At 39.6% G+C, this 27,727-nt stretch overlaps 1 protein-coding gene across 1 annotated transcript in view; it reads left to right on the top strand.

Moving 5' to 3' along the window:
- The window catches only part of LOC149471170 (netrin receptor UNC5A-like), a 507,267-nt gene that overhangs the window by 344,937 nt on the left and 134,603 nt on the right, over positions 1–27,727 (top strand). Inside the window, exon 3 of the mRNA XM_089693614.1 lies at positions 17,260–17,403. Within this exon, the coding sequence (XP_089549740.1) occupies positions 17,260–17,403 (144 nt within the window). The remainder of the gene's footprint in view (positions 1–17,259; positions 17,404–27,727) is intronic.

Raw genomic sequence — 27,727 nt, 5'->3', positions numbered from 1 at the left:
ACATATTAGTAAAATCATTTGTACTTTATTATGACAATAAGTCAAGAAAAAACATCTTGCAGTTTAAAAGATCATAGTTATACTGTCCCCGCAGACAATGTCCCACAGCCACCATGTACAAGGAACACACTAATGATGAGAGATACAAAAACCACCAGATGGATCCTATAGGGGGGGTGAGAGACATTAGGCAGCAGGAAAATGGCCCATTGTGATCTTGTCTGCGGGGACAGTATAACTATGATCTTTTAAACTGCAAGATTTATTGCCTTATTGTCATAAAAAAGTACAAATGATTTTACTAATATGTGTATGAAATTTCTGTGTCTTTAAAGTCCATTTGCAACCTTTCCCCCGTTTCTTTCCCTTCAATTCATAACCTTCACATAAACCAATTAATTTACACGTATTGGAATTTATTTTTAGCAAAGACATGTCGCAGAATACATTTTGGGCTAAATGTATGACGAAATTTGATTTTTTAAATTTTTTTTACTGGATATGCTTTATAGCAAAATGTTTTTTTTCAAAATTGTCCGTATTTTTTTGTTTATAGCACAAAAAATAAAAAACACACAGGTGATCAAATACTACCGAAAGAAAGCTCTATTTGTGGGAAAAAAGGACATAAATTTAATTTGTGTGCAGCATTGCATGACCACACAGTTGTCAGTTAAAGTAACGCAGCACCGTATCGCAAAAAATGGCCTGGTCTGGAAGGGGGGTAAATCCTCTGGAGGGCAAGTGGTTAAGGACAACCCAGTAGTATCAAATGCATTTTTTGTGCCCAAAATTGTTGATGTTTATTTTCCTTTCATCCTTGTCCCCAAACTTCTGGTCAAGATTGTACTTTGTGTACATCAGTAGGGGTCACTGTGTGCACAGTAGGGGTCAGCTCTCCTCTGTGCGCTTTGCCAGGCGCATGCGCAGTGCAGCTGCTAGTCTTCTTTAGCGCTGACATTGTGCCTGTTGGCAGAATGCTGAGTAACATTCTTGGAAATACAAAAGAACATTACATATGTTCCAGCCATAGCACCTGAATCCAGCACATGCAGGAGAGCTTCCCCAACTACAAATGCTATCAGGACAGCGCCGGCGGCCCTAATGCACATGCTTCAGAGAATATGTACGAGGCTGCGAGAGCAGGTACAACCTGGCAGAGACTGGAGGTTAAAGTGGAACTCTACAGGTGGAATTTGGAGATCTGGAAAAGGCCAAGGGCAATAGAAAGTTCTTTTTTTTTAGATAAGATCACATACTTGAACAGAGCGTAGTGTTACTTTAATGATATATTAATGAATACATTCAGACACTGGAGTGTAGATTTCATAGCAAGCCACCTGATGCCACAAGGATAGGATTTGATTAACCTCTTAACCTCATAGTTAACCTTTTACCTCCCGGCCTATGGCCAAATGGCGGCCAACAAAATCCCTCACCTTTCCAGGTGGACACCATATGGCGTCCTTTCGGGCATGCGCAGTTTGCGGGCCTGCAGAGCCGCACAGCGGCGCGATCTGTCACCGGCCGTGTACCTCGGACACGGCCGGTGACAGATCTGAGTACTGGCCCCATTGCCGGTACCATGTGACCTGCTGTGACCAATCACAGCAGGTCACATGACAGTTGTATACAATGGGTGGCTTAATTCATGCCATCCATTGTATACTAGTGTGTCTAGCTGTGAATGGTCACAGCGATCACATGCACAAGCTGGGCCAATCACAGACCAGCTGTGTCATGTGATTAGCCGTGGCCAAATCACAGCTAAGCACAAAAAAAAAAACCTGGAAGAAATCGCTGTCTTTCAGGTAAATGCTTGCTATTAGCAAAGTAATTCTTTGCTATAAGCAAATTGTGTAAAAAAAAAAAATACTGATCACTTCCGCAAAGTAGTACACTGTTACTATGGTAACATTGTACTACTTTGGTCATAGTGAAATATGAAAAAAAAAATCTTAAAAAAAAGAAAAAAAAAAGGAATAACAAAGAAAATTTTTTAAAAAAAATTATATATTTTTTTTTCATACTGTCACCAGTCAGTGTCCTGATCACCGCCATGCCACTTATATGATGACGCTGTACTGCACTGGTGACAGTATGTAAAAAAAAATAGTGAAAATAATTGTTTTAATTTTTTCATTTTCCGAAAAATTATGACAAAAAAAATACAGCTTCAAGAAACTCGTCATTCCTCTTATGAAGTACGTTGGACTGTCTACTCTGCAAAAAGGGGTCATTTGGGGGATATCTGTATTGTTCTGACATTCTTGGACCTCAAGAAATTACTGTAGATTGGCTGTCAGTACTTCAGGATTGATCAATATTCAGATCTATACCATGGTTTGTGAACTCTATAACTTTCCTACAAACTAAAAAATACATCCTAATTTGGGTTATTTTCACCAAAGACATGTAGCAGAATACATCTTGGCCTAAATTTATGAAGAACAATTATTTGCAAACTTTTATAACAGAAACAAAGAAAAACGTGGTATTTTTTTAAAAACTTTTCAGTCTTTTTTTGTTAATTTAACAAAAAATAAAAAACCCAGTGGTGATTAAATACCACCAAAAGAAAGCTCTAGTTGTGTGAAGAAAATGATAAAATTTTAGTTTGGATACAATGTTGTATGACCGCGCAATTGTCATTCAAAATGTGAGAGCGCTGAAACCTGAAAAATGGCCTGGGCAGGAAGGGGGTAAAAGTACCCTGTATGGAAGAGGTTAATTCACAACCAGGGGTGGACTGACAACTCATGGAGCCTCCGGGCAATTCGGGATCATGGGGTCCCTGTGTCCTTGCCCACACTCAAAACACACCCAAAAAAGCCTATAAAAAGTACCAGAGGCATTTTTTGGGGCCCCCTACTGACCCTCGGTCCTCGGGCAGTGCCCGAGTGTTCGAATGGTCAGTCCGCCCCTGTTCACAACTGATGCACCACCATACTTGCATGTCCTTTAGTAAAGCAACTGTGCTCCAAACATCAAAACTGATATATATTTATCTAATTGGGAGGTTTTCTTTAAAGACTCGTTTTTACTCTGTATCCATACCACGCAAGTACCGCAGACAGTGTTAATACTGCAACCCTAAGTATTATTAACCTCTCTTTTCTTTTAAGATGCTGTGCCTTAAAATAGTATTTGCCAATTAAAAACAAGCAGCTCTTAGCTTCAGCTGAGTACATGCATTTTCAGTTGCCTATGTGAAATCAAAGAGTGGCAAAACTCACACAGCGTTTTTTAACTAACAAACTCAGCATGGAATTTGTGACGTTTCACCATCTATTATTTCTCTTTTAACACATAGATATTAAGACTAGGAATACAGTTTACTTCATAGGGATGATAAATTGGATGTGAAAATGCTTTGCAAAAAAAGAATAAGATTCTGTTTTTCTTAAATATTATTTGCCTTGTTGTATGCAACCTCTATTTGAAGAGAATGTTTAAAGCGTGTCTGTAGCCAAATCTTTTTTTTTTAAAGACTTTATTTCTAATGGTCTCCTATATCTAAGACTGAAGAAAAAAAAAAGTTTTGCTAGAGATAAATTTTAACATCTAAAGTGATCTATATCTTTTATATCTAAGCTGCATATTTTCCTATAAAGCCGTTATCATAGTGATTGTTGTCTGCTACTTCCACTGGAGAACAGTACGGTCTCTTGTTCTCCTTCTGCTTGGCCTAAAATGCTTAATGATGTTAAAAAAAAGGTTATACTAGGCAACAAAGAAAATGTTAATGTGTAAAATAAAATATGTTAACTTCAAGGAAATTTTTAATATAAATGCTTTTAACCGCCATTATTTGTTTGACACAAACTTTTGCTTTAAAGCTGAACTCTAGGCACATGTAAAAGACACAAAATAATTCAGATTTGTAATCATTAATACATCAATAAATACATTATCAAATGCAACCAGTGTAAGTAACTGGATTTGACTTTGTATCAGCTTCTTGCATTCCCTGTAGAGCAGAGCTGGCGTGCGAGAGGAAGAAGTACTGCAATCATCAAATCAATTCATGGGCTGACAAGTATGCTGGTAGGAAGATAGAGCAGAGTGACAGAGAGATGAGCTCATCACAGTGCTGCTTCTCCTTTCACTGTCCAGTCACATGAAGCAGGTCCACAATTACCTGGGCTAAGAGGAAGTAGGTTGATTGATTTTTTTTTTAAAAATCATTAACGTTTATGGTGGAAGAATTCTAAAAATTTGGATCTCATGTGGGTACTCCAAAACCTGGATTTTTACTTCTTTCCTCCCTAGACAACCTGACTTGTGCTGACCCTCTTCTACCCATTGAAGTAGTTAGCTTTAGTATCATACTCACTTGATGTCTTAGCTACAAAAGCCAAGCTAGGCTGGAAGCGGAGAGGCTCAAGCTGGCCATACACTGATACAAATAATTGATTTCTCCATCCATGCTAACAGTGAGAATTGACTATTCTCTCACTGTGCCTGTTGAATGTGACAGCTCTGCCAGCTGTCAAAATACCAACATTTTAATTTTCTGCCCAGCTCCTTCAATTTTTCAATTGAGGGATGTCAGGCAGGAGGTTGTTGACAGGACCACCCACTGAGTGAATTTTGGCTGGATCATCAGGAAACTGCTGAATATCATATAGTTTATGACCAGCTTCACTCTGCATCAGTACACTTAAAACCAATGATAAGACAAGTAGATAAAATGTCCACTAATTTCGTGATTAAACCTGTGCTATTCCAAAGAGCACTTTTTCGCATTGGGCACATGTATGTACTTTTTTCTGTATTTGCACTTGTTATATATATATAAATATATATATATATATATATATATATATATATATTTGTGATTTAAAGCGTTAATAAAGTAAAATCAGTCTTTATATGTAGTAAAGCATGCTTGTTATACTCACTGTGGAACATAAGGGGTTAAGCTCTGTTTGATCCTCACTTTTCCGATCCTCCCCTTCGTCCATTGTCTCCCTCTTATCTGCTTATAAGACATATCATGTGGAGTCACTCTGCACATGCTCAGTTTGGTGTGTATTGCTAGAGAGTTGTTGTTTTTTTTTCTTGGGAGAGTGCATGTGATCAGCACAGGGCCAATCAGCACTATCCAGACAGAGGTCAGGGGTTCTCCATCCTCCTAGAGCAAAATGAAAACTCCTCCTACAAGCTTTAGCCAGTGCTCGACTAGACACTGAAATAAGTCACAAGGCTGCTTTGGCTGCTGGTGAGAAAAGGTATTTAGCAGTTCATATTTACTAAAATAAGTACATTTCCATGTTGTGTGTACTGTGGAAGACCAGATATAGTGAATGCAGGGTCTTGGGTTTAGTAACACTTTAAGCACTTAGCACTTTATACATAAGAGTAGAGGGGTGTGTATATACATGAATTTTGGAACTTCTTGTTTCTTTATTTATTATAGCACTGCAATTCTTGCAATTTCTTTTTAAAATGTCCCTTAAGGCTGGCCATACATTATACAATTTTCTTGAGATTTTTGGTTTAGATTGACAAAAAACCATATAATAGGGGGTCAAACCTAAACAACACTTTCAATTGTGTGCAATTAGGCAGGCTCTTGCACTACATAGTTGAAGGTAAATCTCAAGGAAATTGGGCAGAAATTGGACATAAAATTGTATAGTGTATGGCTAGCCTTAGTCTACTAGCAGTGTGGTACTACTTGTGTGGTCTCAGAGCGCATGAACAGTTTCTACAACAGCCTTTCCCAACTTTTTTACTCCAGAGTATCCCTTGAAGTTATTTTTGGTTCTCACAGGAACCCCTGCTAAAATCAGGTAATTAGGGAACAGTGGGAAGAATGCCTCTCACATTGGTGGTCATAATGCCACCTGACAGCTAACAACTATTGGTGTCATGCCATTGGCTCTGTAAAGTGGCAATAACCATAGAAATATAAGGTGCCATCAAGTGGGAGGTCAATCAGTCACAGATCAAGGAACTCCTAGCAAACTCTGGAGGAATCCTGGTTGAGAATTGGTGAACTACACAGTACAGTGCAGGGACAATGAGACAGATTACTATAGTAGGCAGAGCAATGGTCTGTAACCTTTAGCTATGTATGAAATTACACACACACACTAGGATAGTATACCTTTAAGTTAATGCAGATGGTCCCCCTGGGGTTCTAGAACACTACCCATGACATACAAGAACATCAGTCTATATTGATATTCTGCCACGTCACATTTTATTTAAAAACTTTACAGCTTCGATGTTTTTTCAATCCACACGTTATAGCACAAGTTTGTGTGAAGCAAAGCATTCAAACATCCATATTTAAAAGTTTCTGCACAGCGTGAAGTATTTTACACTGTAATAACGTTCTATGCATTGCTTAGTATAACCTAGTTTTTTATATTAATATACATTTCAGGCCAGGTAAAAGCAAAAGAATTCGAGACAATGTTGTCTCCAGTAACATAGTAGATAAAATGTACCTACAATAAAAACTTTATACAAAATGTCTTTTGATGTTAATAAAAATACTATAGCTGAAGTTTAGCTTAAAATCTTTTTTTTTTCTACAGCTTTATTAACATTACTTACCTAAGATGAAGTTTGCCCCTTGAGGTGCAGGCTGCTGGGTTCTGTAAAAAATCTTTCGTGCAGGGTTGTCCTATCCTCTTCCTGCTGCTGAATTTCTGGCACTATGAGGGTTAACAGCGTTGGGTCCCTGGGCTCAGCTGCACTAAAGATCCAATATGACCCCTCCTGCCTTCTCTTCTATTAAGTTACATAGTTAGTCTGGCTGAAAAAAGACAAAAGTGCATCCAGTTCAACCATTAAAAAAAAAAAAGTTATAATCCTATACCCACAGTTGATCCAGAGGAAGGCATCCCATCATCTTTTGTGAAGACCCGAAGTTATTACCCCCCAGAAAAGGACAGGGCAGCCGTGCAGTATTGATTTTTACAGAATCCAGCAGCCTGCACATCATGGGATATACTTCATTACAGATAAATAATGTACTTTTTTTAACACCTTCCTGCCCATCCTATAGCAGATTGATGGCCAAAACACTCCTCTTTCTGAGTGTGCATCATATGACGTTGGTGCCGCTCACGTGGCTGCTGTGTCCACGAAGCGGCACGATCTGTCACCGGCTGTGTCCACTTCTCTTGTGAGTGTATTTTTTTATAATTTACCCCCAATAAATATACCATACAGTTTTACACTATGGGTTGTCCCCTCTTTTTCCTTTGTATATGGCGATATACTTTTCCACAACTTGAGGGGGTGTGGAGACAACTGGCCCTTTGGAAATTGTCCCGCAAATCAATACGGACCAATCTGGGGATAGATGGTCACAGGCTCAAGATATGGCGACAACCAGACCCTTGGGAATGTCCCTAAAGCGTGAAGGACCATTCTAGAGATAGATGGTCATTGGATAGGGGGGAGTGTCAGTCTATGTGGGGCACTTTTTTCAAGCACAATGGAGCACATTTTGGAGATGATTCATTAAATCAAGATATAGAAAATAAGCTGAGCACAAGCATATGCACTTGTTTCACTAATTTGGGATTGGTTTATGATATGTTGGACATATGCACATGTTTTTGATTATGCGCGGAACATTCGTTTTTTCTATTACAATTTCATTGTGACATTTGAAAACAAGTAGAGGACTGCTGCAAAAGGTTCATTTGTTTTATTGATTGTGGCACATCCATTAGCACATGAGCACTTTTATTATTTATAAATCAACAATTTTACCTCTTTAAAAAACACTGGTTTATCTTCATCTTGAATATGCAGTTCAGTGTTGGTCACAATGTTGCTCTAAGGAAAGACGTTGAATTAGAAAGAGTTCAGCAACAAGATTAATAAGGGGGATGAAGGACCTCAACTATGAGGATCGATTACATATATAACCATTATTCATTCTGGAGAAGAGGCACTTAAGAGATAACATAATTACAATGTACAAATATATAAAAAGTGACTCCAATAACTGTGATAGCTGCTATCCTTAAAATTAAGGAAAGGGTTCTTTATTGTTAGAGCAGTAAAAATGTGGAACTCATCTACCTCAAAAAGTAGTACTGTCTGGGAGTGTTTTTTTTTACACTTTGATTTCTGTTATAATAACGACCATTGTAACAGCAATTCATTGAACTGTCATGAAGGAGTTTCATTTATAACAGTTGTGATTACTAGTGATCTGTGATTGGCTACAGGTAATCACATGGTACAGGATGTTGTGACTAGCCCAGGTACCATGTGATAGCTGTGGGCCAATCACAGCTTACTGGTATAGCAAGTAGAGCTGTTAAGAATGAGATTCATTCATAAGAACTTTGTTGACATTGTGAACATTGTGATCTCCAGGCCACTCAAACTGGTCCATCTCCCTGGAGCTGCAATTCACTGTGGACGCAGCTTTCGCAAGACGGGGAGATCACGCTCGTAAACCAGTACATGTATGTGATTGTACCTGTGCGTGCCGCCCGCCCCACAGTAAAATTGCTATGAGAGGTCAGCAAGGGGTAAAGTGCATCTAAACCCCTAAAACAAATATGTAATATATTGTAGCTTACAAATCCTTAGATGTGGTTGTTGAATAGGCTTTCATTGTTTAGGCTAAGAACATTCTAGCAACACAGAAAATACCTTTCAATCTTTCCAAAAATGCAGTGTCCTTGTCACTTCCTGTGAGCTGAAAAGATGGCATTAACAATGTTATTTCTCTTTTGTAAACTGCTAGTCCTATGAATTCACCACGTAATGGAGATAAACAGAACAGACATTTTTGAAGTGCAGCCTGGGTGACAACCATGGCCTCTTTCATAGATACCACTGAGAAGTGTATGGCAGACACAAAAGACATGAAATGTGTTATTTGCAGGATTATCAGGTGAAAGGGAAAGAAGCCTGAAAAAATAATGCAGCCACCAAATCTTTGGTATGGTAAACTGCAAACCTTTTTTTTTAGATACAGGGGGGGTTATATACACTTTAAGCTACAGTTTAAGTACTTAAAGTGATTACAGCATACTTGTGATTGGCCCCAGCTTCATGGTTTGAAATGTTATTCCGATGTTCATATTGAAACACTTCAATAAAGCTATGGCCTTGCCTTTTTTTATCTGAAATAATTTCTGAGTTTTTATTGGGCAAGACTACTGATATAATGCAAAGATTTATGCCTATTTTTTTCAGTAGTCAAGTTAACCTGTGTTCATTTCAGGCATACAGTCATGTGCAAGAGAAATTGTATTTTTTAATTTCCTTGTAGATGATTAGATGCTGTGTTCATTTCACTTCTATTCACTCATTAGTAATTTAAAGTCCTATGATTTACCCTAGAATGACACTTAACGCCTAACTTGCTCTTGGGAAAGTTCCAAAATAACAGCAATGATGCTCCTGCACTAGGCTTTGAACATCTTAAAACCTTTTATTTCTGTCTGCCTTTCCAGGGTAATATAGGATAATGAATTAAAATGCTAAGTCTGCACAGCTGTACCCACAAATAATCCTGGGAAGCCATCAGAGCAAAAAACTAAATTTCAAAACAGCATGTAATGGATAGAGAAGCAAAAACACTCCCACATTGCACAGCTATGGTAATGCAGTCATGGGGACTATTTTACGGAAACATGAGTATCAGAACAATTATTATTCCATGAAAAAGTTTGAACACATCATCTTTTTCTTAAATACGAGGCAATCCTTCTCTCTATCTATTGCTTATAAAAGTTTGCATTACAAACAGGCTAGTAAGAACTTTAAAACACATTATTAGGCCCATGAATAAAAAAATTAAAATGCCCAGAGAACAGTCAAAACCAATTTGCAAATCAGGCAAATCAAGAAATTGCAAACTGTTTGATTTGCCTGAATATATAGTATATCCTTACAGAAATTGCCCAGCCTGCAGTGAATGACAAAGTTCACAAATCACAGTTGTCTGGATTCCTGAATTGCTGTGCAAAATATTGCCTGCTGGCTGTCATGGAGAGAAAGTTTATTAATGTGTCCATCAGGGGTGTAACTGCAATCCATAGCACAATTATGATGGGGCCCTCCAGGGACCGCTCTCTGTGACACCTGGCAATATCAGTTGGTACAATAGTGTAATTATTTCTAACATAAAGGGGTAGATTTACTAAAGGCAACTGCATTGTATAGTTTAAAGGAAACCCCAAGGACTGCACAATAACTGGCAAACAACTGCATATAGACCCCCAGGTCACAGGTTAGGCATCATGGGCACTATACTATTCTATATTATACACTACACAGATCAGGTTCTGCTTCTTAGAATAAATGAATACATTGAACATTGTTTCCAGTTATGGGTTATTGCACTGTTTTGTTGTATAGTAAAGAAAATACATTTTACACTTTTTACTTTTCCTTCAGCAAAGTTCACAAGATGTGACTGAGCTGCAAAGATGGTGGCAAACTGTGCAGAGAACCTAGTCTACAATGCTATGCAAGATCAAAGAATATTTATTCAATTACCATGATTTTGCAGGTTATACTTTTCCACACTATGCTTTAAATTCATGAGATTTATTTTATTTATGCTGCTCCTACTGTAATCCTCCTCTCTCTATTTTCTTGTTTCCTTTTCATAAAATAATTTGGTTTAAATCTAATACTTCTTATAGTAGAGCACACCTTACCTGCCACCAATTCCTTTTATAATTTTGTTTTGCAGATCTGGATTTTAAACCATTAATAACTAAAACAAATGCAAAAGGATAACTACTTATGGGTTTGCTTATGTGAACGTGTATGCATTAGTACTACAAATTTTATAGCCATCAGATAACAAAGGGCATCATCCCATATGTGTCAGAAAAAACATTGCATGTCCCCATGGCAACTAGACAGTTCTCCTTTTATTCTTTCAGACATCGGAGTGTGGCGGCCCAGAGTTCAGTCATCTGCCATCTTGAAGCAGAATTTTCCATCATGACCCTTTCCATTTTCAAACAAATTCTGTTCATACCAGAGTGCATTTATGACCTGACATTTTTTACTTCTGTTCACAAGGATTTTGCAAAGGTAGACATACAGGGGGGAATTTACTTAAAATGAAGCACTCGGAATCTGGTGCAGCTGTACATCATAGCCAACTTCTAACATCAGCTTGTTCAAATAAGCTTTTACAATTAAACCTGGAAGCTGTTTGGTTTCTATGCAGAACTGCACCAGCTTTTGCACACTCCAGTTTTAGTAAATCTCCCCCACAGTGTATGTAAAGCCGTGAAAATGTACATGCATGCATTCTGGCAAGAGCCTTTCTTTTGAAAGTTCAGTACTTGCATACTTACTGGCTATCGTTGCTGGAATTCAGAACATTCCTAGGAAATCCAGGAATGTTGGCAATTATGTAAGTGTGCCCATAAATGGTGTAAAATCAGGACAACCATCAGAAATTTTGGGGCCCCTTACACAGCTTTAGGCCTCCCCCCCAGGCCTGACCACAAACATTCCCTCTGGCTGAGTCAGCCCGGATGCCCTGGCAACATACTGGACCTGTTGAAGACTTTTGGCTGAACCGTACACCTACCCCCATTTGACATAGGCCTATGTCTATACTATTAAGAAGACAATATCCCCAAGTTACTTCAGTAGGAAATCCCATGCACAGCAAATTCCCATGGTTTTAGAAGTGGGTACCTATATACACTGACCAATATAGTGGAAGTGGATCCTAATGAATACTAGTCCTAAATCGGTGTATATATATATATATATATATATATATATATATATATATATATATATATATTGAATGGATGCAAAGCTGATGTAGGATGTCGGTTAAACTCTTCTAAGCCGCAGCTATATTCCATAAGCTGGGGGATACCTCATGTCTAATATATATATATATGGGTGGGATCTATGTGATCTGTAGTGACATGATGTTTTTCCGCCTTATCCAATGTCCAGGATTTGCTCTCTTGGGCATCTTTCCTTCCTTGTGTGCCCCTATATTCACCCTAGAGACCTTTTAATCATCCATTGTTTATAAATGTCTTGATCAGTGTATGGCAACACCTACCTAAAATAGTTCTGATGAAGCAAGAAAATGTTCACAGAACTAAGGTCATTACTATACTATCATAATTCTATATACACTGCATGTTACTATCACAATATTAATATTGTTAGGCCTAGTTCCAGTCTCCTTCTCATGTTTGGGTGTAGACCAATATTAGACATTTATGTTGCAATTGTTTTTACTCTGTACATTTTTTAATCTTGTGAAAATCAAAATATTACATTTTATGGGTTACCTTGTGTTGTGCCTGATAAAGTCCACTTTTTGTTGGTAACATTGGTTCCAAAAGGATACACTAGTCTTTAAGATTTGGATTGTGAGAGTCTTGTACATTTGAATTATATTTTGGAAAAAAATAAATGAAGCCTGCAGCAATGACAAGGTAGACTCTTTTGAGCAGGACTCTACACTAAAATTAACTGCGCTACCTTTTCAAAGAGACAACCCAATTCAGCAAAGAGACAGGCCCTTGTATACAGCAAAGAGACAGCCCAATCCAGAAAACAGACATCCCCATATAGTCAGCAAAGAGACATTCCATACATTTAGCAAAGAGACATCCTCATATATTCATCAAAGAGGCAGCCCATTTCAGCAAAGAGACAGCCCGATCCAGCAAAAAGACATCCTCATATATTGAGCAAAGAGCCATCCCAAATCCATCAAAGAGACGGCCTAAGCCAGCAGAGAAATCTCCATATATTCATTCATTCATTCCCTTTACAGCCTCACCTTCCATGCACTCCAGTCCCCTTTATAGCCCCCCCCCCCTTGAACCCCAGTCCCCATCAGAGCCCCCTCCTTCTTGCACCCCAGTCTTCTTTACAACCCTCCTTCCTTGCATTCCAGTCCCCTTTACAGTCCCCCTTCTTGTTCCCCAGTACCCTTCACAGCCCCTCCTTCTTTGCACCCCAATCCCCTTCACAGCCCCACCTTCATTGCATCCAAAGTCCCTTCACAGCCCCCTTCCTTGCACCTCAGTCCCCTTCAGAGCCCCCCTCCTTGCGCTCCATTCCATTTGACAACCCACCCTACCTTGCACCTTGCATCCTCTTTACAGTCCCCCTCTTCCTTACATCTCTGTCCCTTTCACAGCCCCCCTTCTTTGCCCCCCAGTCCCCTTCACAGCCCTCCTTCTATGCACCTCAGTCCCCTTCACAGCCCCCCTATTCCTTGCACCCCAGTCTTCTTCACAGCCCCCCTTCCTTGCACCCCAGTTCCTTTCACAGCCACCTCCTTGCACTCTAATCCCCTTTACAGCTTCCCCTTCCTTGCACCTCCATCCCCTTCACAGCCCCCTTTTCCTTGCGCCTCCATCTACTTCACAGCCCCCCCACTCTTCCTTGCACCCAAGTCTTCTTCACAGCACCCCTTCCTTGCACCACAGTCTTCTTCACAGCCCCACCTTCCTTGCATTCCAGTCTCCTTCACAGCAGCCTCCTTGCACTCCACTGCCCTTTATAGCTCCCCTTCTTTGCACCTCTGTCCCCTTCATAGCCCCCCTTTTATGCACCCCAGTCCCCTTTACAGCCCCCCTCCTTGCAATCCAGGCACCTTTAAATCCCCCCTTCCTTGCACCTCTTTTCCTTCACATCCCCCTTTCTTTGCATCCCAGTCCCCTTCACAGCCCTCCTTCCTTGCACCCCAGTCCCCCATACAGCCCCCCTTCCTTGCACCCCAGTCTCCTTTACAACCCTCCTGCCTTGCAGCCCAGTCTCCTTTACTGCCCTTATTCCTTGCACCCCAGTCCCCTTCACAGTCCCCCTGCCTTGCACCTATGTCCCCTTCACAGCTCTGCTTCCTTGCACTTCAGTCCCCTTCACAGCCCCCCTTCTTTGCATCTCCATCCCCTTCCTTGCACCTCCATCCCCTTCACAGTCCCCCTTTACTTGCACCTCCATCGCCTTCACAGCCCCCCCTTCCTTGCACCCTAGTCCCCTTACATCAGATCTCTCCCTGCCAATCACAACCCTCCTCTAAGGTTACTAATTCTACCTTACACAGTGGGTAGAAGGTAGTAGGCAGAAGGCATGGTTTGTCCAGACAGAGGGCAGGAGCTGCCCAACTTTTCATGTTAACAGGCAGGTGATTGGTTGCTAAGACTGCCCTGTAATTAATCACCTGCCTATTAACTTGTAAAGTTTGTCAGCTCCCACCCTCTATCCAGACATGCTGTGCCTTCTGTCTACTACCTTCTACCCACTGTGTAAGGATGAATGCTGTGGCTGAGGCAGCGGGGGGGGGGGGGGCTGTCATTCACAGACCACAGTCCACCAATCAGGGCAGCGATCTGTCTGAAGGAACAGTGAAGTCCTGCACAGGAGCTTCTCATGGGCGCCCCAGGCATTGCCCAAATGTCAGTTCGCCTCTGAGCCCCTCTGTATGTATATGGGCTGTCCCCCCCTGATTGTGGCCCTGTGTAAAATGATCCATAAATGGCAAAAATACAGAGTTAGTATAGAATGAACACTATTCCATAGAATACAAGATATGGCACAAATTGTGTTATGCAGATTCTCCAATCACTTGATTCCTCAATTCATGCTAAACAGTGTGGATGGGGGAATTTGCATTGCTGGCCACTGTATTCAGACATCTGGAGCAATAGTGGCTGTGCGAATACAAAAAAGTGAATTCAGTTCCTGTATAGCCAACAATTTTCTACCTGGCTCCTTCGATGTTACAGTTGAGCACAAATTTCAGCTGATTCAGCTGGAATTGGTTAACAAATCGAGCAATATATGATTAGCCTTAGATTGGGAGCTCATATAAGTGTTTAGGTGGTTGCGTTTCGAGTTTTGCAATAACAGCCACATGCTATGATCATTGGGTTTATGCACTAAGCTGGCTTATTAGATTTCACAATATTCAACTTCATGGTTATTTGCATTATTGTAACACTTTCTAAAGAAGAAGAGAAAAAGAATGTTGGCTCTACTTCTCCTGTAGGTCACATGAGTGCACTTCATTCTCCACTCGTGTGACCCAGATTTAGCCAACAATGGGCTAAAGTCTGCTGTTGGCTGACTTCGCCAGTCCAGACTCTGGAGGGATCCTGACTTTAATGTCAGGATTCACCCAGATGCCTGAGCGACAGCTGGCAAAACTTCTCGGCACGTCTCTGAGAGCCTGAACCAGCAACTCCACAGCCCAGCACTCCAGTGAACATTGGAGGGGCAGATCAGAGAGCCAGTGATAGACAGTGATCAGAGAACCAAGTGATCAGCGATCTTTGATCACTCAGTTCATAGTCTTAGAGGCAGCAGGAGACAGATGCTGCATTGGATTGATACTGCATCCTCCTAGGTGAGTATGTAGGTTTGTTTTTTTCCAAAACCAGTGCTTCTCTTTTAATGTCTCTTATGTTGGCTTCCTTCTATAGATCATAATCATAAGTATATTGAACCCCAAAACTTATTTTTTATTTGGATAGAGTATAGAATGATTAAGGCCCCTTTCACGTGGGATGGACCCATCAGCGAATCCACTTGCCCAGCAGGGTATCTGCCAGGTGATCCTCACTGAGCAAACGCATGACAGACCAGTGTCTGCTTTGCTGTTGCAGAGTGTACACGGACACAGCCCGCTGTCCTTTATGGGCTGTCAGATGGAAACAGACCACCTGTCCGTTTCCATCCTATTGCTATCCAATCCACCAGTTGGATGGGGAACGGATCCCCATCCCTCTGTTTTTAGCAGACAGTATCAGATCGGATGCTGGTGGGTGAAAATGGTATACACAGTTGTTAGCAGGTTTTGAAGCAGTCAGAGAGAAACAGGATGTAGTGAGATGGCTTCAGCCATCACTCAGGCCATGCCCGCTGAAGCGTTTCACCCCGTTTGTTCTGTCTCTCTAATCTAAGCATTGATAGTGTGATCTCTGTAACTTACAGTTGTGATGAGATAGCGATAACTTCAACCTCAGTTGGAGTCCACAGTCAGTGACTCAATGAGATGACATCTTGTAGATCTTGTGAAGTTTATTCCATAAACTGAGAGAATCTTACAACAATGAACATTCAATAGGTCAAAAGATCATGTTTCTGCTCCATGCCATGAGGCTTGCTGTAATGCCTTACTGGGAAAAGGGGTGGGATATCTATACAGCATTAACTAAACCAAAGGAAAGGGAGGAGCAAGATATAGAAAACACTTAAAGGCATATGACAGTCATGTGAAACATGACATCGCTCATAGGGAGCTTAGTCACAGAGGCTAACTGCACACATGGACACAGAGAGCAATGGAGCATGAAAAACACAGGCAGACCCAATCATGTGAAAAGGGACTAAGACCCTTGTTAACATTTTTTAAATATGTTGTCACAAAAAAATGTGCCCTCATTGGAAGATTCTCCCTCTGTTCCTGTTTAATTGACAACTTTTAGATTTTAAGCAACAAATATGTGTATGACCGCACTCAAAATATCAAGTGTTAAACTATCTAAAACAAGAAAAACTGTTAAAATAATGCTATATAAAATGTATCAACAAAATATTCACTTTCAAAATATTGTGCAGCTCAGTTCACAAACAATGTGTCCAAAATTATTCCTGAATCTAAATAAACAAAAACGAATTCCGTAATGTCCACCATCAAGTGCTATATGTGCAAAAAATCTAAGTTAGTGAAATAAATTTGTACAAAAATTCTCTTTGCATAAAGGATATCAAAGTATCCAGTGTCCTTCACTTCTTCAAGTAAATGGCTCACCTCTTTCAACACGACTTAAAATACTATTTGTGTTCCTTTAAAAGGTATCATACACAATGCTTTCCGCTTCCAATTCGGTTGGAACACTATGCATTCTTTAACAACTTTTATATTTTCTCTTTCTAGTGACAATGGTCACTAGAACAAGCAGAGGCTGAATTTGTGAATGTCTCTAGTAGAAACATAAAGAACAATAGCAACCCTTTCCTACTCCAACACGAAAAGAGAACAGTGGCTTCAGATATACTTTAAATAGCAACGCAGGGTAAAGAAATAATGATGTTTAATGAGAAATAGCTCACAGTAGCTACTTAGAAAAAAAAATCATAGCTGATCAAAATCTGATTGTTGTCTTACTGCACTCAGGATCTTATCTGTGCAATAACCTATGTAATACAGTAGAGAGTTTAGTAAAACAGTGTATTGTATCTATACATTAAACCTTAAATGGTTATACAGAATGCTGTTAGTTTCCACTGACATTCATTGTATCTTTCTAGGTTTGCCGGTCATGGAAGTGAGGATTGAGATCTCAAGGCAGCAGGTGGAGAAGATCTTTGGACTTGAGGAATACTGGTGTCATTGTGTGGCCTGGAGCTCTTCTGGTACCTCGAAAAGTCAGAAGGCATTTATTCGCATTGCATGTAAGAATTCCCACCTTTAAATTCATCCTATCACAGTCATGTACAGTATATTGTTTTAGTTAGAATTATTTGTTATAGTAGGTTTATTAGTTATGTTATAGCAGTTTTCTCTGTATTTGCTATTCACTATTTCACAATTTCACTATCCATGTGTCCTACTTCTCCAAACCAGTCTTTATAAGAGATGTTCAACTTATCATTTTGGCATAGGTGTCTCTTAATGTCTTCCCCTGTCGTAAATCTTCACTTTGCTGTGCTTTTCTGATGTAACTTTCCATTTTTGCTGGTTGCAGTGGGTGATTTTTACAAAAGGGAACAATACAAAATGGTATGTATTCCTGATGCCTACTGGCAGCAAATGCTCTGTGACACTGTGTGTGCAAAAGTTGTATTTAGCTTAATGGACTGATACACAAGAGCTCTAGGCAGAATGCTGTGCTGTGTCACATTAAAATGATCACAATCTGCAACTTCTGCTTGTGTTGACAAGGTGGTTAGCATTCATTTCGTTCAGTATTCAGAGCCTTGGAGATGCTTCTTTATGCTTCATACAGGTTTACATAGCCTTAGTGATGATTACACTCAAGACTGAGAACATGTGCTGGGTAGATGTACATAGCCGTTGTTGAGTATATAGGAAAGTGTCATTCTGGTTTTGACATGTTAAATTATGCTGGGTTTGCCAGTGCAGGACTTCCGTAAAATCACATCCCAGCACCATAGTTCATATATAGCCAAAATATAACATACAACATGATGCTTCACATTGATCCGTATATTATTTACAACTTATTAATAAAAATACATGTATATTGCAACATACAAAGCATTCCTGATTCAGCAATAACATCATTAAAAAGACAAAGGCAATTAGCAAACTAGTTCCAGTCCTACAGGTTAATGCAACATGAATGAAGGCCAACTTGACAAGTTGAGCTTGTCAGATAGTAGCTTCATAATGTGAAAAGGGCCAGAAGTTGACCCAAATTTCCAAACATTACTTCTGATCCCTCTAGATTGTAATATAACATGGCGCAGTGGAATTTCACTATGGAGTGGTTAGAAATTTTGCTGCGTTATTACTGATGTGGCAGTCTATTCTCTATAATAATTTCTAAAACGTCTGCTAGCACACAGTCAATCAACAGCTAGTTTCAGGGACTTCACATTGTGACTGTCAGGCTTATGTTGTACAACGTAGTTATGTTAGAGCTGCCTTTGAAAGTACAGTACTAAGGTTACTGGAACTCATAGCCAGTTTGCAGAATAATGCAATGACAACTGAATCCAACAGATAGATAGAAATTAACTGTCAGGTCCTGTCCCTTCTGACACATCTGACTCAGCTTGGACTGCCCCAGTTATGAGCCCTATAGCAACTGTCTATACTGCTGGCACTGTAAGTACACTGTTCACTACTCAGCCATATAAGCCAAGCCACATGTTGCTCCAGTTTTCCGACAGAGTGATCACTACTTTACCAATAAAGGTACCTGAGCAATAGATATGTTGCAACTATATCAATATGTTTAATTCCATGTGTGTGTTACATAGTTACATACTTAGTCTGGCTGAAAAAAAAGACAAAGGTCCATCCAGTTCAACCATTAAAAAAAAAAAAAAAGTTATAATCCTATACCCAGAGTTGATCCAGAGGAAGGCAAACAAAACCCAGCAAAGCATGATCCAACAAGGTGGTTTTTATATATTCACATGAGCTAGATGTTACCCAACTACAGTGCCTTCCCAAATGGCATTTGTGCTGTGTGTAAATGAAATTGCAAATCACTGTATAGCCTATTAATAATATATATGCATTATCATGAGATGATGCTGATGAAATGGCAGCAACCCGCACAATGATAAATATATTGTGGTATACACACTAGAGAATATCCCGTGTTATAGGTTGTGTGCACATTAAGAAAACACTGCACACTTTACAATATTTATGTGGAAATGTCTTACCCATGTGAAGAAAGAAAGAGTCAGCATAGCTTCTGGGATGATTATTCTAGTTCTGCTCATGTTCTTATTGTTGACATGCCCTTTAATCCTCTTCTGTGGTATACACAGTTGTTAGCAGGTTTTGAAGCACCGATCACAATCTCTGGATCTCAAACTCGCTCCCAGGCAGGTTTTCCTCACAGAACAGTGAATGGATCAATACTTTCCTACGTCCATTCTCTGACAATAACCCTGAAAAGCTCAACAGCTGACTGGCAAGTCTGAAAATCACCAATACACAGCCATATTTCACATACTAAATTGTTTACTATTAACAGTTCCGTGCTAAATGCAATTAATGTATTGCAAGAAAAACTGCTAAGGTGTCAAAGTTGTAAGGGATTAGCATTTTTTAATAAATTCTTAATTCAAATGCATTTTAATACGTACAAAACAGGGGAATATAAGAATCCCTAAAAATAATGATCATTGAAATACTGGGCTTAAAGACAGGGGCGGACTGACAACCCATGGGGCCCCCGGGCAATAGGGGATCATGGGGCCCCAGTGTCCTTGCCCAAACTCAAAAAAGCCTATGAAAAAGGTACCAGGGGCATCTCATGGGACCCCCTACTGACCCCGGGCCCTCGGGCAGTGCCCGAGTTTCCGAATGGTCAGTCTGCCCCTGGCTTAAAATTAATACCTATTGATTTTGTGGATAAATTATTCCAAATTGAAAGGGATAAAGAGAAAGTATGGGAAGGACAGTAGAGAAGGTAAGAATGGCAGAGGAACATTGCTATTCCTATATGGAAGGCAGAAGGTGACACTTATGGTATGGGAGAACAGGGGCGGACTGACCATTTGGAAACTCGGGCACTGCCCGAGTGCCCAGGGTCAGTAGTGGGCCCAAAGAGATGCCCCTGGTACCTTTTTCATAGGCTTTTTTGAGTTTGGGCAAGGACACAGGGGCCCCATGATCCCCTATTGCCCGGGGGCCCCATGAGTTGTCAGTCCGCCCCTGTGGGAGAAGAAGTATAGGTATGGATGAGAAAAGAGGGGTGTGACAGACTCCTGACACCTCGACTGGGGATCTTGGCCAAGAAGCTGCTTCCCAAGCTCTGGAACACAAGGTAAGTGACTAGCTGTAGCTACCCTAAAGAACTAGACAACACCAGTTTTTAGAGTAAACAAGAAGAGAAACAAGCTGAATTTATACAGAAAACCATCAAATAGGAGCTAATCACATTATCATACACAATGCCCTCCCCAGACAGTCCGCCACCCACCCAGAAATACATTATACATAGGAAGCTATATGCTACAATGATAGTTCTTTCTGGATAACTTGAATACACAATAAAACACAGAGTTGTCTATGGGCAGTGGTTCTCCTGCAGCCTCAAGTCCGTGACAGGGGGGATGATAGGGAAGGAAAAAGGAAAAGAAAAAAAAAGTGGAAAGTGTGGGGGGACAGTTTGTGCAGTGGTAATTAACATGTTTTAGAGAGAACTACAACATTTGCATTACATAACGTTTACATTAGTAAAATTTGCTGTTTAGTTTGGTAGTTATATGCAAACTGGCTATGTTCACTGTTGGTCAATATGCCAATACATCCTGTAATAGTACTATGTTCACTATTAGTAATTATATTGATGCCAAAAATGTACTGTTCACTAGGGCTCTATATACATTTTTTCACCCAAGATTCATACAACCTTCACTCAGGAAGCACACATTTTTGTGATTGGATTTGAACAAGAATTTGCATGAATCCTGGTTGAAAGTTGTAGGAAGCTTGGGTGAAAACATTGATAAATTGATCCCACAGGGTTAGTCAAATAAGGTTTAATTGCGTTCCTGTAATTAAAAACTCTGCAAATCATAAAAATAAGAGTTTCTCTTTAGAGAATTCAGTAGACATACTAGTAATATTGCCAATAATTGTAAAAAAAAAAGGTAGGCTAAGAATTACAGCACAGATCATAGCAGAAGGAACAATGAGGTGCAAAAATCCACAACAAAATGTGCTACCCACTAAGCATTTAATATTTATAAGTTACTGAAAGCTGATTTGTGATTGGCTGACATGAGTGGACCACCTCAGTGTATTTGCATTGTATTAATAATGAACCCTATAGATTTCACATTGTAAGTAACATTGTTTAATCTATAAAAACAGAATGCTATGCTATTATATTATCCTATTAATATACTATAAAGTGTACTATGCTATTATTCTTTTCAGCCTTTTGAGAAGGCAGAATGAGACATTTTTTAACACAGAATATTTAAGCAAGGACACACCCTTGCTATACCCACCAATCACCCGGGCTAATAAAAATTAAAACTTCCCTTTGCTCCAGCAACCCAACATCTGTAAGCTGTCTTGCCAGTGCTGGTCTTCTCCCAGTCTTCATAGAGTTTGGCTTCTTTGGCCATCTTTATTGGCTAGCCCAGGATAAGGTAACTTCCATGTGCGCGCACAAGAGTTAATTCATTGCGGCACCAAGGTATACTGAGAGCGTTCACTTAGCTGGGCATGCACATCTCAGTGTAAAAGCTAAAAAGTTTGGAAACAGAAGGATAAGAAGCATTTATTGCAGAAGAGAGGTTGTATGCCTCTTCTGCATTAAAAGTCCTTTCTGATAGCACATTTCTCTTGTTAATGTGGAACTTCACTTTCTCAATCAATATTGACTATTTTTGATTCTTATGCTGCTAACCATACTAAATAGATACTAAAGTATGTTATATTTACTTGTTTTATACTTTTTTTACATTTCTTCAGTTGCCAGGCTTAGGCAAATTATGTCATACATCCCAGGAGTCTTCAGGAGAGTAGGACGGGTTTTCTAAGCTAAACACGCCTTCCTTCCTTCATTCCTTCCTTCCTTCCTGCATGCCTGAGCCAAGGACAGATGGATTCCAGGAAGTAAACACTTAATGACTCATCTACCCTTACTTAAGATGGTCTCGGACAGAAATGCTAGGGGATGTTTTTGAAAGTAATTTTTCAGCAAAATGTAGCATGGACACATGGAAGGTGGAATTTGCTTTGAATATTAAAACTTAATTAAATAGTGTCTTTGGTTTATAGTGCTCAGATGCAGTGTAGTTCCACTTTAAGTAAAGTTCCACTTTAAAGAGCAAGAATGAGCAGGTACCCAGTTGAGCTTTTTCACCTCTACGTTCTTTATAATAGCATCTAGAAATATTCAGTAATAATATTCTGACAATAATTTGAAAAATAAATAAAAAGCGTATTGTGTTATAATGGACACATTAAATAGCATATTTATTTATACCAAAAATGGGACATTTGAAGAGGGAAGAAGGACAGAAGGATTTGGTTCCAAAAGATGGACAGCCCCTCAAAATGAGAGTTAGTTGTGATGTACAATACTAAGCTATTACTAGTGTTATGTTATACTATACAGCTAGAATTCCTTTTCCACCATGAAATGTATTGTTAGATTTCAGACTGTGATACTTTTGTTAATCCCTCCTACTCTCTAGCAATTAGTCACAAACTACAGAAAAAATAGCTTTACTTGCTAGATAGATCACAACAACTAATGATAGTAGAAACAGGCGGACAATGTCATTATTTGGTTTTTATTTACTTTCAAAGCAGGACTGCTGCTATTTGTTCCAAAATCTGAGAATAGTCATAAAGAGAGTATAGGTTTGGAACAGACATCCAGCAGAGACAGTGAGTCAGTAAATAGCAATGAATTTTAACATGCTTGTGGAAAACGTAGCTTTATACTTGGACACAAAAGTTAAAAAAAATTAAAAAGTAGCAGGCTTGATGGACCTTTTGGTTTTTCTACCATCATTCTTCTAGTTTCTTTAGATGATTCTAGGTTGTCCAGTAATGTGAATGAATGCTTGCCAGTGTAGCAGAACTTTAAGGGGGAAGTGGCTAGCCATAAATATTAGCAGACACAACTGTTCTTTCATATACAAACTATAGAACAATCTTAGCTGCGGGCAACTAATATTGATGACGCTTCCCAAGCCACCTGAGGTCTTTTTTTCAGGACATTATCAGCAAGTGTTCTGACAACGATTTATGAAACTATCCAATTAAAAATATTTAAGTGCAAATTATCACACTATTATAACATCAATTATCAAAACGCTTAAAAGCAAATTAACGTGCACTAATGTCATTAACTGCTAAAAAAAAATACATTAAGTCAGTCTTATGGGCTGCAGTAAGAGGAAATAAAAATTGGAAAAAAACTAGCTGTATAGGCCGGTGACTCTAATAACTCGTTTATCTTTTGCTTTGTCATTGTATTACAAATTGCTTTCAAAATTGTATGCTTATCATAACCTTTTTCATAAAAGGTCACTGTATCTACAATGCATTTAACATCAATAATGTTGAGTACTGGCCAATATATTTATTTAATTTTTTAATAGCAGTACCACTTTGAATAAAAGAAAAATTGCCCTGTAAAGTTTTAGGCCGGGAAACACAATGCTTAATGTGATTGAGGGTGATATTGAGGCCATTGTAAATCATATTTAATCCTGTGCAGTCCACTTGGCCCACATACTCTGAATTACAGAGGGAGTAGGGGTATATAGTATTCCCATGAGGCATTTCTCAGGTCACATAAAACTCAAATGAAGGAGAAAATGCAGGGATGCATCAAATGTATTTATTCTGTGCAGACTGCCATGAAGAATTAAGATGATTGTATCATTTTGTAAAATACTTAATTGTCCATTTTATTGGTCATTTAGATGTTAGAATGATATGCTCATATACATTATGAATGTCTGACATATCTGTTGTATATATCAGTTTGTTGTAGTCAGTTAAGCTGGCTGTAAATGGCAAATCTCTGTGGCGATTGCAAGTTCTCCCAATTTTTTAATCAACAGTTGTTTATGTGTACCCTAAGATTGACTTACTGTAGAATCTGCTGGATGAGTTACAAATGCTGCATTGGTGATTTGGTCAGTTGTCATGGGGGAAAGGAGAGGGATGCTGTGGTTCTTTGTGGGCTCTCTTCCTTGTGGGCTGCACATGCACAGGAGTAGTTGGCATTGTAATCTTCCACCAACCTATGCCTTATTATAATGCAACTTCTCTACATGGTGATGTTTGGGTTGATTACTAAAGGTAAATAGGCCATTCACTTTGCAAGGAAAGTTGCACTTCAGACAGGTTTTTACCCAAAGATTAGTGAATGTGGTAAAGTTCTGCTGACTTCCAGCACCCAATCATGTTCAAGCAAAAATGCTGTGTTTTTATCTTCCTTGCAAAATGAAATTTTACCACATTACGCACTGGGGAAATATCCCTTGCAAAGTACAACTTCCCTTGCAAAGTAAACAGCCTATTTGCCTTTAGTAAATCAGCCGTATACTCTATATAATGGTTTGGTGTAGATTTGCCAACAGCAGCTAAGCTGTGAGGAGGAGATGTCAGAGCTCCAGTGCCACAAGTCCACATTTTTCAAGCATTTTTAAGTACAAGAGATGTAAATACCTGAATTTATCATGCTTTGTTGAATGGCACATCTACTCATAGTAATCACTGCTGGTATGAGGAACAAAAAGACTACATCATGAGGCTGCTGCTCCTTCACTGTCCAATCACCAGACTAGAGATGTGCTCTGGACTGAGAAGTGCAATTGTTGCCATGGAGGTCAAGATTTTTGGTGGCATCTGGATCACAAAGCTGGCTGAACAAAATATCAAACCCACTGCCAAAAAAATGAAGATGCATTTCAGCTGTGCATTTAGCTGTTTGCCCAGATCGTGCTTTAAAGAAATTGTCACATTTGACCTTGTGACTTTGAAGTACTACACACACATCCAGCACAACCCACACCCCATAGATGTTTTCATCTGGACTGGCCTCTGCAGGCACATCTACAGTGCTGGATCGTTGGTCCATCCCACCTTAAAACAGCATCACAGACAGACAAAGGCAGGTGAGTATAGAATTGATTTACCAGGTATTTTAACATTTAAAATTTTCCATAGGCGTGAGAAGAGAGGTAGGTAGGAGGGGTGGAAGGGATTTTGATTTGACCAGAGATATGCATTAAAGGAAGACTCCAATCACTAAGAAAACTGATCATTGATCTGCCAGTACTATAGAGAAGTCATTACAACTGAATTCCCATAAGCTTCTCAGTTTTCCTGAGCATGGCTTTATATAACTCAATAAGGAAATTGTGTGGTCTTTTCATCTTGACTTGAATAATCCATATATATTTCAACCTGCTTTTTGAGGCCGAATTTGGTCACTTCTGTGGTCTATCACCTCTGTCACTTGGATGGCTGAAAGGAGGAGGGTTTGGGAGCACTTGTCATGAATATCATATAACTCAGGAGTTGGTGTTTTAAAAACTTTAAAAAGAAGACTATTTCAGCATTTTGCGTTTTACTGAATCTGAATAAAACACAGAAGCTCAAAGCAACGAGCACAAGTCTCAAGAATACATTTTAGTGTCTGACTTTGTGTTCATGTTTGAAGCTGTATCTTTATAGCAGCTGGGATAGAAATGCCAGGTCATTTCTACAATACACAAGCCAGTCCGTACAGTATATACTGTAACCAACTGGCTGGAAATTGGCACATGGTGATTGTGCAGTAATTCCCATGCAGCTGTGTGTTTTTCTTGATTGTCTGGTTTTAAAGGACTGGCCAGCTAATTTGTTTTGCTGATGATTGATGACACACTTATTAACAATCTCATGCTACAAAGTTTCTCTGATGTGAAAGCGCATACTGAAGTTCTGCAGAAAGTGGCATCACATTCATCAAAAGAGCATTTCTAGTGGAGAGATTTCTACTTAACCCACAGGGAACTATCCTGAGCCGTGCCTGCAATAAGGGCTAACATTAGAAACACAAGTGTCTCAGCCATAAAGAACAAATAAAAAACAAATTCAAATTCACAGCGTTGAACAAAGACTGAGTGGCCTTGCAGTTTAAAGAACAACTAAGAGGTTTTCACTTCTCTTTTATTTTTGAAGGAGAGTTGACTGGAAGAAAAATGGTCTTATCTGCTGTGGATATCAGAAATGCTGATTTTCAGAAGGTCACGGGTTGTTTGCAGGGTGCAGACATATTTCTTTAAAGTTTGCGATGCTTCCTTTTTTATTGGCTTCAACTGTTGACATTTCTCAGACAGGGAACTGCATTCTATTATATCATTTTGCAATGAGCCACATAATATGTAAAAAAAAATAAAGCCTTCTAAACTTGAGTTAGTAATGTGAAATAATTTAATAAGGTGTATAAATTAGGCAGCGCTTGGTTGAGTTATCCATATTGGGAATGTATAATGGAGCTGCTATTTAGATAGAAAGGCACCAATCATTTATAAAGGTATGAAGATGGCACTGGGTAATTAAGAGCCCTTAGGTAGGAACTTTGACCAATAGAATGTTTTATTAAGGGCAGTGGTTTGTATTATATCCTCTACTTATTTGCTTGCTTATTTTTATTCAATACCCAATTCAAAACCAATAATTTACTGGTTTGTTCAGTTTAACGCAGAGTTCCACTCACGCTGTCAAAAAATAAAAGTCAGCAGCTACAAAAACTGTAGTTGTTGACTTTTAAACAACACACACTCACCTGTCCCTCAGTCCCACATTGTGTCCCCTGCAGCCCGTTTTACTGGCCATCTTTTCTCCGTGGGTGTCGGCATCTTCAGTGTGGGCACCCGGCTGTGATATCTTGCGGCTTCACAGCCGGGTACACACTGCGCATGCGCGAGTAGCGCTGCGCTTCGTGAATGGTCCTGTAGTCTTCTGGGACCTGTCACGTGTCCCAAAAGACTACAGGGAGGGAGGAACGGAGAACACCTTCCACTTCCTAAGCGATCGGAGCGGAAGTGGGAGCGGGTACCTGTAAAATTCGGGTACCCGCCCCCCAACGGTGCCAATCCTTAATGGGAGCGGGGGGCCAGTCTTTAAAGCGGAACTTCCCCTTTTGGGTGGAGCTCCGCTTTAAGAGCAAATTGTGGTAAGTTACTGTATCTTGTAGTGAAGTAGAGGATCAGTAGGAGGAACCATAGTACTTAACAGGGGATAGGATATCTTACATCATCTGGAATTGTCGCTTAGCAGTTGGGCCAAAAGCTCTTTCAGAAAGCAGAGTTTCAACACATTGTCCGTTGGAGAGGTAAGTATAAAGCTTCAACTTCAACAGGAGGTTGGTACTGTAAGTTCGTCCACCCAACCAAACCCAAAGGGCAACTGTACATTGCAAGAAACTTCTCAATCCTGGACTAACTTTAGGCTCCATGTACACTGCAGCTGATAAACTGACGTTTAGGAGCTTTTCTGTGTTTTTTTTCAGCAGCCCCTGAACTCTCCCTAATCTTTTCC

The sequence above is a fragment of the Staurois parvus genome, unplaced genomic scaffold (genome assembly GCF_062004578.1).
Source record: "Staurois parvus isolate SC_StPar_1 unplaced genomic scaffold, SC_StPar_1.0 ptg000025l, whole genome shotgun sequence".
NCBI classification, from domain to species: Eukaryota; Metazoa; Chordata; class Amphibia; order Anura; family Ranidae; genus Staurois; species Staurois parvus.
This window is presented reverse-complemented; position numbering and strand designations above follow the sequence as displayed.